At 40.5% G+C, this 16,051-nt stretch overlaps 1 protein-coding gene across 4 annotated transcripts in view; it reads right to left on the bottom strand.

Annotated features, from left to right (window-relative positions):
* bcl2l11 (BCL2 like 11) overlaps positions 1-16,051 on the bottom strand; it is a 58,174-nt gene that overhangs the window by 25,825 nt on the left and 16,298 nt on the right. Inside the window, exons 3-4 of one of the 4 annotated variants that reach the window (XM_088086393.1) lie at positions 8,914-9,038; positions 3,379-3,812 (exon numbers count right to left, since the gene is read on the bottom strand). In XM_088086393.1, coding sequence (XP_087942519.1) covers positions 3,379-3,812; positions 8,914-8,924 — 445 coding nt within the window. In that variant the 5' untranslated portion in view covers positions 8,925-9,038. Of the gene's footprint in view, positions 1-3,378; positions 3,813-4,771; positions 5,790-6,221; positions 6,570-8,913; positions 9,039-16,051 lie in introns of those variants that run through there. The other 3 variants (XM_042502792.2, XM_088086391.1, XM_088086392.1) reach the window with 3 other exon arrangements.

Below are 16,051 nucleotides of genomic sequence, written 5' to 3'. Positions count from 1 at the left end.
CTGTTAGGGGATTTACACTGTTAGTTGTTGTTTATTGCCCCAAATCTGAGTCTCATCCAACAGTTTTGTTTGTTACCAAGCAACGAGACAGGCAACTTGCAAACACGTGTCTTGTTCTGTTTTTGTATCTAAATAAACAGCAGAAACAAAAACAGGATCAAGGCTGTGAGAAGTGATTGTCAGCTCAAACCTACAGAACTTCAACTGACAACTCATGTCAATGCTTACTCTTCAACTGATACTTCTTGAAGAGCTGTGCAAACCCTGATAAACTGCTCAAAGTGACTTGAGCTTGAGCACTTGAGTCAGCATCAGTTGCATCCACAAGGTTGATAAAAAATCTGTAGGTGCGAAGTTAGAAATGAGTGGGTTTATCAAACCTTCGTAGCCTACGTCTCATCTCTGCTGTTGATGGTCAAGTTGCATTGTTGGTAATGTACCATGTTTTAAAAAGAAGAGGAATGTGTGTGTGGTGTGTTTTTTTCACTGAATTAGGCTTTAATCTTTAGGCTTGCAAACTTATGAAACTGAAACTAACCCAATTTCTTTCTGAATAGCATAGGCACCACAGAACCTACTGAGAAAAAAATAAAACTGTCAAGGACACAAAGACAGAGATAATGTAGAGTTCCCTCCATGCATTTGCCACAAATGAATGTTACAAGTGAACCGAGTTGTCCCGAGAAACAACTAAATAGACAAAGACAAGGTTCTTAATTTTGCTATTTTTTTGCTTTGAGTAATTGTGTGATTCTGTTGCATCATTTTTTCTTCCTCTTTTTTCAAAGTCTGTCCATTGTAAGTCTGACTGTTGTAGTAGCTCATCACAAACTTTTTTTAAGTGCTTCAGTTTCACACTGTTTCCCATACAGTGATTTATTTGTGGCGCCTGAAAAATCATCAGTAGGATCACTAAGTGTCCCTCTCACGACACTATCTGATTCGTTACACGTCATGATCATCACTACCAACACTGAAGGCTGCTGTGCGTCTGATGGGCAAAGAGGAAAACAGACTGTAGCTGCTTTGGTGAGCAAGTGGAGCTGTGTATTGTATCAAAGGCAGCAGATATTACGGGAATTGTAAGGATCCAATACAGTAAAGTTGCAAAAACACACGTGTTTGTTGTTGTTGTTTCCATTGTGTTCTGCTGTTGGTAAAAGTAGTAACTGGACGTCACTTCAGTTGTGTGAGTACAAGAACTCCAAAGAAGAGGAAGGAAGAAGTAGCCCGTTCTCAATCCAAAGTGATCAAATACCACCACTTTTGCAGTGATTTCAGCATAAGATCGCGACGCAATAAGCCACCTTTCGCGACTGTATGATACACCACCAGGCAGCATCAGCTGACAATGTGGCTGAACAGAACCTGTCGCGTCCAAATGATTCGCCAAATTATAGTGTCAGGTTGAAACGCTGACGATAACGATGTAATACAAGGAGCACAAAGGTTCCTATTGGGCAGGAGGGGAGGTGGATGGGTCCAACAAACGCCTGGACTTTGTGAGATCCGGTGCTTCCTTCCTGTCTGAATGTGATGTATTCTTTTCTACACCTCCCCATGTGCCCTTTTTGCCTCAATCTAACCATCCGTGGCAGCAGGTGCGTTTGTTGACATCCCAGCATCGGTTGCCATGTATTTGTGTCGTCTATACATAACCACATGTAGCATCATCTCCTCGGCAGTGGCATCCCACAACAGACGCAGAAGGATACCTGATATGTAGACGTGGAAGTGCGTTGACAAAGCGGCATGATGTAACAACATGTGATGAACACGATTTGGATGAAAGGAGAGTGAAACGGCATCCAGGTGCAAGCGTGAAATATGACGAGTTTATCATAGTTTATCATAGTGCAGCACAGGGAGAATACAAACATTTCATGCTCTACACATACATAACGCAGACCTGCCGATGTGCATTCAGCCTGTGCTGGACCCATTTCGTATGAGTCTGTTCATTTTTGTCATGAGACCCAATGTCACATACAAATGTTGGGCATCACGATCAAAGAAAGTCTTTGTATTACAGTCTGTGGTACACACACACAGAAACTGGGCGTGGCCTGAAGTTAAGACCCGTCTTCCTTCCCATAAATCTGACTCAGCAAGACTCAATGAACAGTGTGAATCCAAGGCAGCAAATTCAACATCGGCAGGTCCAACAAAGCGTGCTGAGACGCCTGAGACAAACTCATTCACAAAGTGGGTGATGCCAAACAAAACTAACAAGAAATACTATTGTCATTGCACTCTATCACAGAGTGCCATTGTGTGTTTGTCTGAGTCCGAGAGACTACATGTTCTCAAGTCAGAAAGAAAAGATGAAAATGATTATTTGAGGAGTTAATTTATAAGGACTTAGCAACTTGTCCGCAATGTTTTATTCCAATCATTTTTTTTTATGATTGGAAGTAAAAAAGTTTGATTGGAATGAAAAAGTCAATAATTTCTGATGAGTTAAAATGTAGTAGACATTACTCAACAGGAAAAGGAGTAATACTACAATGGAGTGAAAGCAGGAATACACAGAAATGGGTTTGGCAGCACAGAACGGTCACATTAATGTGTTTCGAATCAGCATGTTTCAGCCTGAATTTGTCGGATTCCCCTCTAAGAGCCAGTGGAGTAAGGTGCTCCGGGTATTAGTCAATAAATCAGAATGTGAAAAAAATACGAGGCTGAATTACTCATGAAATGCAGCAAGATACTCGTAGTGGAAAAAACTCATGAGTAAGACCTAGTGGGAGAAAAGGGGGAGTACAAAAACATCCTGAGTATGTTTTTGTTCATCTTTTTTTTTTTTTTTTTACTTTCATTGTTAACATTCAACTCTACCCGCCCAAAACCCTCAAATCTTTGCTAAAGGAAGCTTCAGGGAGTCAGTGCTGGCCTCATATCTGGTTTCATATTTCGCTGTACACCCACACACCAGCAGCAGATAAATTTCATGGTGAAAACACTCAGAGCAGCTTGTATTCAGGCCAGTGACTTTAACACATAAAAATTACTGTATTTCTTAACATAGTAGCAGGGCGTGAATTCATGCAACACTTCACAGTCTGCAGGGAATCGCCTTCTTAAAATTACTGGATAGTGGATGACAAAAATTAGTAGGTGAAAAGTTGGTTCAGCATTACTTGTTTGCAAGAATGACTCATTTTTGAGACTGGATGTATTATTTTATCACTTTGCAACAGCAACAAGACAAAGACAGGTGCTTTTTTAAGAGTAAAACATGCGCACTGCAATGATGGAAACTTAGTGTAACTGTTTTAACGCGCCGCTAAATTTATCACCCCATCACTTGTCAGAAAACTTTGTAATGAGAGATGTTAGCGGTTAATCATCGGTTATATGCAAAGTGCCTGATCTCACCGTGCAGCTGGTGCGTCCCCGGTCCTCCGCCGTGCGCCCCAGCCATGCGCTGTACGGCGTGATTCATCACCTGGCCGGCGGGGCTCGGAGTCTGCGTGGCTCTGTCAGCCGTCCCGGGCCTCGGGGAGAGCGGGGAGCTCGGCTGCGAGTCGCCGTCAGAGGAGAAATATCCACTGGAGGCGCGGCGAGGGAGGAGGAATATAGTCCTCGTCTGATACACGCCGAGGCTGTCGACAGGGGAGTTGGCTTTGGTTCTGCACCAAGACGGCGAGTCTGGTTCTCCTCCTCCGATGGAATCGCGGTGGCCAAAGCTCTGCTCGCCGCCGTCGTTTGAACGGGAGGTTTGCGCTGACTCTCCAGCGACAGATGGTGGGTCTCCTCCGCTCCCTTGTGTTGTTTTTACTGCGGTCGAGCCATCGAACCGTTTTGGTGGTCTGTTGGATGAACAGAGCGGCACCGTCAGTCTGGGCTTTCATCACTCTGCCTACAGTCTCGCGTCTCTGCTGCATCTGGAACAACAGCTGGATATGAGGCAGCGCACTGCTGCGTCATGGCTGGACCTCGCATTCATGTTTTTTCTTTAGAACTGTGGGTTTTCTGTAATTTAAATCAGATTTATTTCACATGGAAAAGCTGTGACTGGTGCACAGACGCAGGCGTGCCAACAATAAACAAGCCAATTTTTAAAATATATTTTATGAAACTAGATCACGTGCCACTGCAGCTGGTGACCACAGCGGGGTTTGGAGTTGAGTAGTACGTCTTTGACTGGTTGCTGTGCCGTGAATAAGTCCCCGCTCAGGCGGTAGCTCGGGTTTTTTGCCCAAACTGTCCGCCCGGTGCGTCTCCATTGTTTGACAGAAGTTGCTGATTGCAGCAGATCTTTGTTTGACTTGCGAGGGAAAATAAGCGGGCATGAAGGAAGCGGCTGGAGTAACTTCAACTGCGTCACATATTAACAGCCTGAAAGAAATCTGTCTCAGCGGACCACAGTCTGCCTGGAAAACTAATTTTCCTGAGTAAATCAACTTAAGCAATGTTCCATTTTGATCGGACAATTCAATTTATTGATGACGGATTTATTGAGTCAATGTAAAATTATGCACATATTACTTTTGTAAAGTCCCTTTATTTAATGATTTGCCTCGAGAACAAAAAATCTTTGTCATTTTCAGTTTTACCTCCAAAACTCTCAACGTGACATTCTAATAAAAGAAACTCATCAAAATATGTTGATGCGTCGCTTCCTGTTTGTCCAGACTAAACTACAGCTTCCAGAGCGCAGGGATTCCCAGCGGCAATGACCTACTTCTGTGCCAAAATGACCTAAAATAAAAACCAACTGCTTTTTAGAACCAACTCTCCATGTGCCGACAAACACACTTTTACGCACCTTTGGTGAAAATAGTCATCATTTTGCTTTTTACGCATTATTACGCACTGAGAAAAAGCATGAAAAACCGCGCTTTAACTGGACGCACGTCTGTTCTCCAGCTGTATGAGAATGTAAACTTTCCCTGCGGGTTTCGATGCAGATCCGAGCGTTACGAGGAGAGTACTGAGCGTGTCAGGCGGCACGTAGAGAAATGGCACTAAAAACAACCGGCGGTCGCCAGAAGGGAAAAACAAACAGAGGCGATATGAGGGAATCCGCAAAACATGTACCAGAAAAATTACAAACAAGGCATTTAATCAGGTGTCAAAGTGTCAAATGTTTAACTAGATCCGTTCAGCTGCACGACTGCACAGTCATAACACTACATGATGAGGGCTGCAGTTTGTGTGTTTCCGTGGGCGACAGACCGGCCTATTCTCACAGGAAAAACTAACATTTCAGACTGAAGATAAGGTTTCACTTTACTATTAACACACGGATATTGAAATAATTGAGCAGCTGATTGTCACGTGAACGGCGTGAGTCTGCTAGATTATTGTGTCTATATTTGTAGCTTTAAGTCAAAACCAAGTGGTGCATGTGCGCCTCCCACAGGCACCGCGCCACATGTACCGGGTTTCATAAACATGGGAATAAGAGTGTTAAAATGATAATTTATATTCTGACAATTGCCGATTATAACAAAAGTTAATACCAGAAAACTGCAGGTGAACTAGTCTTGAAGATCTCACATGAATTCATCAATTGTCATTGAGTGCTAAACCGGCTGAACTCGGTGACCTCGATCATAACAAAGCAGACAGTCTCTCATCTATTCATCATTGGAAAACACATCGTCGCACAAGTCTTTAAATTATTTAAAAATATGTATAGTGTCTAAAAACTTTAATAAATAAAATGCAAGACAAGGCGAACCACACTGACACACAAAGCTTGTCATATTAACCCAATATGGTCGTTATTAAAGAGTGAAATGCTGTTTACGCACGACTAATTGGTTATGGAGTTGATAAAAGGAATCGAAGCCGGTGCGCTGAGTCGCCAAACTTACCGGCAAAATCAGAGGACCACTGCAAAACTCAATTACGCACTGTACTCCTAAAATCCCTCCTATATAAACAAAAAAAACTTTCATTAAGTAGGGAAAGGAAGCCTTTGTCTCATACTTGCAGAATTATCACATTGGAAAAAAAGTTAAAAGGTAAAGAGATTTAAATTCTGTTTAAAGTCACTTTTACGCATGGCAAAGACAGTCATATTATACAAAGGGGAGAGCATTATAATGAAAATAAAGGCTATTTTCGATTTCCTATATTTTAAAAACACAGTAATTACACATAGCGGCTGTTTGCAGCGTGACAGCTGACATGCCTGTCGGATGGAAACTGGAATTTGTAAAGTAATCGTTAAAAACAACAACAGCCCACACACCTCTGCCCCCTCTCACCTGGACGGATGGTGCATGTCAGTGGCGGGACATCACCACTGGCCCCGAAAATCACAAGATGACAAGTTGGCTGAAATAGAAATACGTCTAAATAATATCAATTCGAGTCCAAATAGGATCCACAGGTCCAAAATAAGCAAAGCATTAATTTAAAAATAGGGGGAAATGTCAAAAGTGAAATAAATCCAAAAGTTTCCGCGGGAGGAGCGCTTGAATAATCCGCCTGGTCCGAGAGGAAACTGAAGCAGAAGAGGTAAACAAAGTCCAGCGCTTTTGTCTGCTCTGTGAAGATTTCCTTCTCTCCCCCTCTGTCTCTTGCACTACAGTAGGTACTCTCTGTGCTCTGGACTGATATGAGGCTCCTCCTCCAAACTCCACCCCATCCACTGTAGGGTGGAGTTTCTCATTTGGCTCTATTCTCTTTTCTCTGTCTCCCCCTGTCTCTCATAGCTGCAAGTAGCACAGTGTGCATGACACAAAGGTAGTGATAACCCATCCATCCATCCTTTGTCATCCGCTTATAAGGAGCCTGCTTAGCAGGGGAAGCAGTCTGAGCAAAGCACTCAAGACATCCTTCCTACCAGCAAGGCTTTCCAGCTCCTCTTGAGGCCCCCGAGGCGTTCCCAAGCCAGACGAGATATATGATCCCTCCAGCGTTTTCTGGGTCTGCCACAGGGCCTCCTACCAGTTGCACGTATGATAAAAACTACAACAAATATTGCAATCAAAATGCCATTTCTGTTAGACTCATTCAGTCTCTCACTGCGTCTTTTCTATTTACTGTATGTGCACTGCTTACATCTATAGCTGTTTAAGTTTTTAACCACATCTCAAGCTTGCACAAGCTTGTACTGCATGAACACTGGATAAATAACAGAATTTTAAGAGTATATTGCTAAAAAATGCCTCGAAACTCACTTGACTTTTTCCATGACTTCGGTAGCAATGTATTATCTTGTCCATTAATTTTTTGAATTGAAACTATGCATCCCCGTATATCACTATTCCTTAAATACCATTTGATTTTACAATAAAATGGTCATAAAAAATATTAATAAATGTTTGTAAAAACATTTTGCTTTCACTTTTTGGCTTTGTAGCCACCCAGGTCTTTTTTTCCATCTCCTGTTAGGACAAAATTGATACTTGCATAGTCTTCCTGCACAAAAATAATACTTGATATGTGGACATGCCAAAAATATCTAGATCTCAAAATGACACAAAAAGCCCACAAAACTAACAAACTCAAGTGGTTCCCCTTTTGCACAGTCTAAGACAGCTGATTGTGCATTAGATAGTGAGACCTTCAAAATTTGGTCGAAACTGACGCCTACACTTGTACTATGACTGCTGGCATGAAAGTGGAACCCAGTGTATGATACTATTTTACATATGAATCACCCTTTAAGCTCTGCTGATGCAATATTAAGTGTTTCTGAAAAAAATGAGAAAACTGTATTTCTCCACTATGGATATGTGAGCTCTGTTACAATGTGTGTATTTTTGCACTGCATGTGAGGTACCCCCGTATGTGTGTTTGTGCCATTACTCACAATTATCCACATTACTGATTGGCTGGAAAATGTTAAATCATATGACACCTCAAAGATATTTCACACCGAACATGTAGTACTATTAAGCAATATAGATGTTTTTGGTGTGAGTTGCCAAGTGTTGGAGGTATCGGCTGTAATGGAATTTGGTTTGTGGTGCTCAAAGTGCCCAAAAAAATACATTTGAAAAACTCAATAGGAATGTCTCTTTCCTGAAATCATGACCATGTTACTCAAGATAATCTACATACATTATTGTGAGCAGGAAGTATCTTCTCTCAACTAAAGTACACCCACAAACCCTTTCACCATGCATAACGAGCATCCACACATGGATGTAACAGCACAAGATGTAACATTAATGGTGTCCTCATTGATTCATCTATAACCATAACTAGCAGTAGATGCAGCGTTCTTACACTGCTTTACTTACTTACTGCTTTATTTGCTTTACTTAAGGTTTGTTTATGGACAGGGGGACATTTAAGGGTTAAGATTAAGTTTAGGGGACCTTCGTCATCATGGTTACAATTGCAAACACTCAGTTGCAGTTAGTCAGTGACCCAGATTATGGTTAAAATATCCAATAAACAAAGAAAGTAAGATTTAGTCGTGTAGCTTTTGATGTTGTTTCATCTTGAGAACACCAGCTTGATCTGTTTGCAGATTATCAAATTGCCCTACAAATACATATTTTTTTTAGATTTGTCTGCATGTATGTTGGTTATTTTGTCTATAATCAAAATCTAATTTGAAACACTGCGATTAAATGGCCACCGATGAACAGGATGATTTGTTCACAGGCAAAAGTCCACCCAGAAGTTGAGTGTTTTCTAGTGGTTTAGACTATTTAGTCACAGTAAGTGAGCAAGCTGAAACCAGCATAATTTCTTTAGAGTTGCCAACCATAGGTATAAATTATATATTACAGTATGTTCGTAGCTGTTACAGCCTCAAAGCTTGGTTTATATAAATATCCTAAGACCTCACAACAAATCACCTCTACAGTTCTACCTGTTCTTTGACAATATAATGTAACAACTGACTACACATATGTATCCGAGTTTGTCCTCTATCCATCGCAAGTTGATGAAAATAAATTTGACTTACAGGATGTCGTAACTGCATTCAAACCTCACATGTTGCACATCAGTAGTGTTGGCTCTGTGATGCGGAGGCCGAGTGGACAGAGTCCGGTGGAGAGTAGAGAAGTGATCTGTGCATGTAAGCAGCAGGAAGATCTAATCCACACCACTCCCGACAGCTGCAGGGCAGAAGAGCAAAAGAGGAGTCACGCACACACACAGAAATCCATAGGGACAGACAAAAGGGTGAGACCATCAATGGCATTTACATGTGATCAATACTGATCAATTACTCAGAGTGTGGGAAAATGTGTGAACGTGGCTGTAAATGTCTGTCTTGGTTAATGTTAACTTTCTGCTGTTTTCTCTGACTGCTTGTGTTTTTGTCTTTTACTTTCTGTACATCGCACAGCCTGGAGTGCTGTTTAGTGTGATGATTGATTCTGAGGATGGTTTGTTGAGGAAAATAGAAATCTAAGCGAGCTCAAAGCACCAGCAGAGCCGCAAGCATTGCTGTCTCTTGTTCTTTTAGTGTTTTGAATTGACGGACCATGATAAAACCATAGACTGAATATAATGAAGGGCAGCAAAAAAGCTCCCGAAAAGTGGAGTCAAAATACCCTTTACTACTGGTCTCAGTATAGATTATACACCCCACCCCCTCCATGTGCACAGATGTGACGAGGGCCAAACTAAAAAGTAGAAGTCAAAAGATAGTTTTTATCATTTTAGGTAGGTCTTATCACCCTGATATTGTTATTTGATGCTATAAAAAGGGGATTTGACAAAGTGATTGACAGCTGTGTGTGCCAATCAATGTGATTGCGAGCGGCGATCGCTACTGCACAGACTCTGGCTCCAAATGATGTCACCAGCCTAAGATGGCAGCAGGCGTATCTGGGATATTTTCGCTTCATTTTTGTACAACTGGAGAAGGTGAAGATGTATCGTCTATCTTTATACAGAGTCACTGGATGTGACAGAAACATCAAGAACAATGGTGAAATAGCAGTTTTTTTAACATTTTGTTAGCACTTCTAGGTCTACTGACTACTTTACACTTAAACTTGGTACTGCCGCACCACTTCATGGACGGAGGAGGTGTCAGCTGCACCCAATTTAGTTGCTCCACCTCAGGGTCCATGGTTTAAAGCCCGCCAAAGAAAAGAAACAATTATATATTAGGCCTGGTTGAACCAGTAGATGGTAAGATAATTTCAAAAGGAAGGATGGTTGGAACAGATTTATACAGTTTTTTTTATTGTTGGTCTTATACATACACATGAGCTTGGTAGAATTAACATGCCATTAGAGAAATTGTCCCATTAACAGAAAGTCCTGACTGAGCTGCATCATGACTTTGGCTCGTGGCCTTTGTCATGTTATGTCTCCCATCAACTACCACTTCTGCTGAGTCTACAGAGAGGGCGAGATAAGAAAGAGTTGGGTTTTCAGCTTGGTCGATTTTATTCAAGTGCATTTAAATGTTTCCCGCTATATAATGACGTTTGTGGTTACCATCGCCCTCCGCTGCAAATTTGCTTAAACAGGCAAATCATTGTTGGAGTCCGGCACTGCTGGAACATCGAAACCTAACAGAGTTTTATGGCATCATTCAGCAGCCCTAAGGGAATTGAAGGGTAATTACAGATTACTCACTAAAGTAGACACCATTAAACACAGCAGAGCATTAAGTGCTATAAATTACACTGCAGTGCCAACCCTGCAGTTTTATCAAGTGAACAAACAAACTGATGGACACCTGCAACTGTTTCATGATGACCTGATTAATCTAGAAAAGAGGTGATGAATACTGTTGTTCCTGCCGTTTGTTCATAAAATAAAGGATTTTAGGGATTAAATTATTTATAGACACAGTGGCAGTCTGCTCCACTAACATTAGCTGCTTACTGAGAAACACGAGATGTTAACCGTTACAACCAAAGTAGTTACTGGTAATAAACAAATGTTTCACTGTTGCGATCATGTGTAAAATATAAATAAAAATCTATTCTCAGCATGCACCTCAGGAGAGGCCTTATTACAGTATATTAACCCAGTTGTGAAAGTCAGCGAGGCGTTAAAAATGGGTGAGTAAGGCTGCTGAACACAGTATTTACTCAGAGATTGAGTGTGAAACAACTTGTTCACGACAGTGGATACATTCAACATATCATTAGAAGGTAACACTGTATAATAATGTTAGTAAAACTTCTGTTATACTCCTGGATATTAATGCACACAGAGATGATTTTTTTTAATGGTTGCCAAAAAAGTTCAAGTTTAATAATGAGATAATGCAATGACAAAGCCTAAGAAAGAGACTAAGCTACACACGTTTGCATGTGCAAAGGATACAAATATATGCACAAGAGCAAAATGTATTGTTATGGTAATAAAAGCACCAGCATGTTCCTACATCAGCATTCCTAATGAGACAGAAGAAAAACTGTGGAAGAGAGAAAAACAATTCACTCATATAATCAATTTTAAGGACCTCTTTACTGCCACCTACTGCTTAATAATTACTAATAAATGCAAAAACAGCCACAATAACCACATGACAGCTAAGCAAAATCCAAAAAAGCTAGGACCTTGGGTTAAGATAATTTTGTCAAGATAAATATTAAAGCTGAGATAATGATTCATTCAATCAATTTGTCACTCGACTGAAAATTATTGGCAACTATCTTTATAATCTAACTTTTGTCAACATAATTTTTTTAAACAAAATGTATGAAGGAATCTGGTTCCAGCTTCTTGGATGAGAAAATCAGCTGAGTTTTTTAGTCTTCTTACGCTTCTATAACTGTAAATTAGATTTTGGACTGTTGGTTGCTGCAATATGAGGACTTCTCTTTGGTGTCTGGATATTTTTGATGATTTTTTACAACTTTCACATGTATCACAAAATGAGATATCACAAAGTAAGTGTCAGTTAGCCCTGATAAAGATGACTTAGTCAAAACTTAAATGAGTTAATAAACTGAATATGATCAAATTAACAACAGGACAACAAAAAAATAAAAGACCGACTTGTGGTTAATTTCCTGTGGAATTTGTGCCCCCCAAAAAGTGTGTGTGTGTGTGTGTGTGCGTGTGTATGCATGTGTTTAACAGACACTCACTACTGGTCATTGAGTGCTAATAGAAAGCCAATCGGTTCCCATGCAGTGAACTGTGACCCCCCTCCTCCTGCAATAACACAATACAGACCACCTGGAACAGTAGTGTTGGTGTGTGTGTGTGTGTGTGTGTGTGTGTGTGTGTGTGTGTGTGTCTACACATAATAATATTGACTGGTTGTAATGTGAGAAGTCTGAACACAATAGCACTGTGACTCTGAAGACCTAACACCATGCTGAGAGAGGTCACAACTATGTGTCACAGAAACACACACACACACACACACACACACACACACACACACACACACACACACACACACACACACACACACACACACACACACACACACACACACACACGTCTTCTGTATAATTTGTCCATTATTTCAGCCAGCCTGGCTCGGGTCACACTGCTGCTGATAGTAGAAGCCATTGATAGCGCCAAGAATTGCACATCACTGGCAACAACTATCTGGCCTGTATCAACGTCCGATTCAAAGAAGATGTTGCGCTAATGATATAATAGTGACAACATGCCCATAAAGTTTAGCAGCTGAGTGGAAACTGCCATTTTTTTTGCACCTACTTTAAAATATCCATGTGACAAAACATAAATGTGACTGTTGTGTCAAAAAAAATGTTAAATCAAAAAATTGTATTCAACTTTGAAATATTCCCTCATGAGCCTGCTGGCACGACGATGCCTTTACCTGGCATCTATAGTCACAGCTGCCATGATCATTAGAAGGTCTGGGCATGACACCCCTTATAAATGCGCTTCAGTTACTAACAATTTTCTGAAGATGCTATCATATTACTGATCTTCTGAGTCAATTAGAAAATGTTGGTGCATAACCATGTTCCTTAATCCCCTTGGCGTTATACTTGCTTTCTTTCCTGATTTGCAACAAGCCCACAGTGCAGAAATAGATTAAGCTCATTTGAATGCATGGCACAATGTCCCTTTAAACAAATCTAAATCCAACAGCTAAACTAATCTGTCTGTATTTGACTGTCAGACTTTTTCTTTGTCTCGTCCTTTTTTTTCCATCACTCTGTCTGGTCACTCGATCTTTATCTTACAAGTCTGCCTGGAACGCGGTTTATTTATTTCCATATGAAACCGGATAACTTGTGCTGACTGATAAACACTGCTGCCGTGTGTTTGTGTGTGTGTGTGTGTGTGTGTGTGTGTGTGTGTGTGTGTGTGTGTGTGTGTGTGTGTGTGTGTGTGTGTGTGTGTGGGTGTGTGCTCTGCTTGTTGATCAGCAGTCTGGTAGTACAGTTGTTCTCACTTTGCTGTGATCAAACAGTAGTGACAGACACACTCCTGTTCACACAAACACTGATATACACACACACATGTCATGCAGAGTGCTAATTAAATACTGAACTGTTGTGTTGTCATGTTTAGGCTTAAGTCTATTCAGCATACTGTCTATCTCTCAGGTCCTACCACAATGATCAGCGCTGACAAAGACCAACAGAAGAGCTGCGTCACACTAACAAAGGCTGAGAATCCTGCAGAAAAAGTTGTTATTCCAGCAGTGGCAACAACTGCCAACACCGCAAAGCAACCCAAAAAAGGAAGACAGTTACGCCTTTTGTTAAACGATTATTTAAAGTTCATGTTTATGGTAAAGCCACAGTCACTGTGTCCTCTGCCTGACCTCACATGCATTTTACCTTACTGCCAACCATTCTCCGAAACATGCTGTGATTGTTCTGATATGTTCGACAGCTTTCCGTCATCTCAGACAACCCATGGTTTCACTTCATGTCAGCACGCTATGAAAATCATTACACACAGACTTGAAACTCACTCATTACAGATAGTATCTCTGAGTTAACATTTAATCTGCATTATTGCTTTATAATCACAAAGTAATGATGCTGCCAGTAGGAGCGGTTTTGAATATTCTTTCTAATTATTTAAAGACGCTTTGACAGCCGAGATTTCAGAGTTGCTAACAGTTCATCCTCAGTGGGTGTGAACTTCTGACACATTTGACTTTAACTCCATCTTAACCCTGAATTCAGGTCTACTGAGGTGCTCCCTAGATGCTAAAACTCTCCTCTGCAGTGGAAATGTCAGAGAGATTGTGTAAATATGATGAGAGTCATTATGTAATCATGATTGCGAATCATTTTTACATGATAGAGAAAGTCAAAATACTGTGATAGTCCCTCTAAAACTGGACTTTTAAAATACATGTAAACATGCTAGTCCAACTGAAATCATACTAAGTCGAATTTTTCGAAGTCTGACTAACACTCCTAGATAATGCGGTTGGGGGTTGATTTACTCTTTCACATATACGCCTCGACCGGACCTGAACTGGCCTAGGTGTTCTGCGCATGCCCCATGCCCCCACACCAGGCTTCGACCTGCAAGTCAAACAGTATAAATTCGTAGAAGAAAGCCAGGAAAAACAAACAAAGAAGAAGGGAAGAAAACTAAACAAGACGAAGTATCAACATAAAGTTGCAGAGTATGTGTGAAATGTACAGCACTGAAAAGTTATCCATGTTTTCACCGTTTGATGTGCAACCTGTTTGGTATGTTACGTAAAAGGTCAACCGGAAGAATGTCCACTAGCGACTACCTGAAAGGGACTATATCATCCCCTCCCATGGCAGAGTCAGACATACTTCTGTCAATAAATCAATTCCTCCTCATTGCTTGTATGCTGCATCCTAAAAAATAGTCCAATTAAAAGGCCTAATCGAGCTATAACCATAGCTTTACTTAACTGTGCACGTAAAAAGAAAATGGATATTAAGTATAAATACATGGTCTCTATACTTAATTATTTGCTCATGAAGAACATGCAATGTGATCAAAAACTGACTGAATCAACCGACTTTTTTTTCACTATTTTGTATTCTCTATTTTGCATTTGTATTTGTTATTTCCTCAACTGCACTTTCCAAGGTCAAGAATGAACATAAGTATTACGTAAAGTGATCAGAAAAAAACAGAGTATTTACAATTTCATGACAACCGGGAAATCCCTGCTGATAAGGATCATGTGATACAATCAAAAGCCCCACAACAGCTACTAAATGGACCTTGTGGTGAGATTGCTATTCTTCACCTTCAGTTTCCAGCACTGTGAACCTTACTGATCGAAAACTAGACTTTGAGCCTGTAGATTCTTTTTTATTTTATTTTTTTTCTCTGAATGTTGCTTTACAGGCTTCTACTCGCCCGTTGCATCTGCATGTTTTTGTGTCCACATTAATGAGATAATTAGGTTTAAGTTTACATTACATTTCAGTTTTTCTGTATTACAGATGCTACGTTAAAACAGGTTGTTTAGGTGCAACACTATTAAAGTGTTCAGTCAGCGGACAGTAAGTATGCACATCTTCAAACTGACAGTGGTGTGGTAAAGTAGAAAGTCAATTTGGCTATTGGAAAAGAAAAGTATGTGGTGAGTGAGTTACCTCAACAGCTCAGTGTGAACAGAGGAAACGGAAAAATAGACATGGTGGCTCTAATAGATGGTCTCTATGGTGTGTGTGTCTTAACTGCCACATGAGGTCAAAGCAAAGAGTGGAAAAACACATTGTGAGGTGCACACACTCGATAATCTGAGAAAAATCAAAGACTTAAACTGTCTTTTTACATGTGTTTTTTTTTTGTTTGTCCTGAGCACAACTTTTATTATGAGTGTTAGTTAGCTGTGTATAATTTGTTTCCTTTCTTGATAAGTATCATGATGGCTACAGCATGCTTCAAACCTACTGCTTGTCTAACTGCACTTTAATATCCCTTTTCTGATGTCAAAATCACAGCAATATTCTTAAAACTTCACTCTCCTTTATTCCTTCTTCTCACAACTACATCCAGGTGCAACACCATTAATGCCTTTGAACAGAGACTGAAAATGTGTGTTATCAATTACCAGTTTGTATGATTCATCGCATCAAGACTGCAAGGACAGGCAAAAGATGCAGAGTTCTTGGATAGCAATCAGGGACTGATGTCAGCCAGGCCAAAACTATGATGGCATTATAGACGTGGTCAGAGGACACATTGTATGATCTATTTAGTTTCA

Source organism: Plectropomus leopardus, chromosome 13 (assembly GCF_026936395.1).
Source record: "Plectropomus leopardus strain MGB_pleo_1.0 chromosome 13, ASM2693639v1, whole genome shotgun sequence".
NCBI classification, from domain to species: domain Eukaryota; kingdom Metazoa; phylum Chordata; class Actinopteri; order Perciformes; family Serranidae; genus Plectropomus; species Plectropomus leopardus.
The sequence above is the reverse complement of the archived record's forward strand: the minus strand, read 5'-3'. Positions and strand labels throughout refer to the sequence as shown.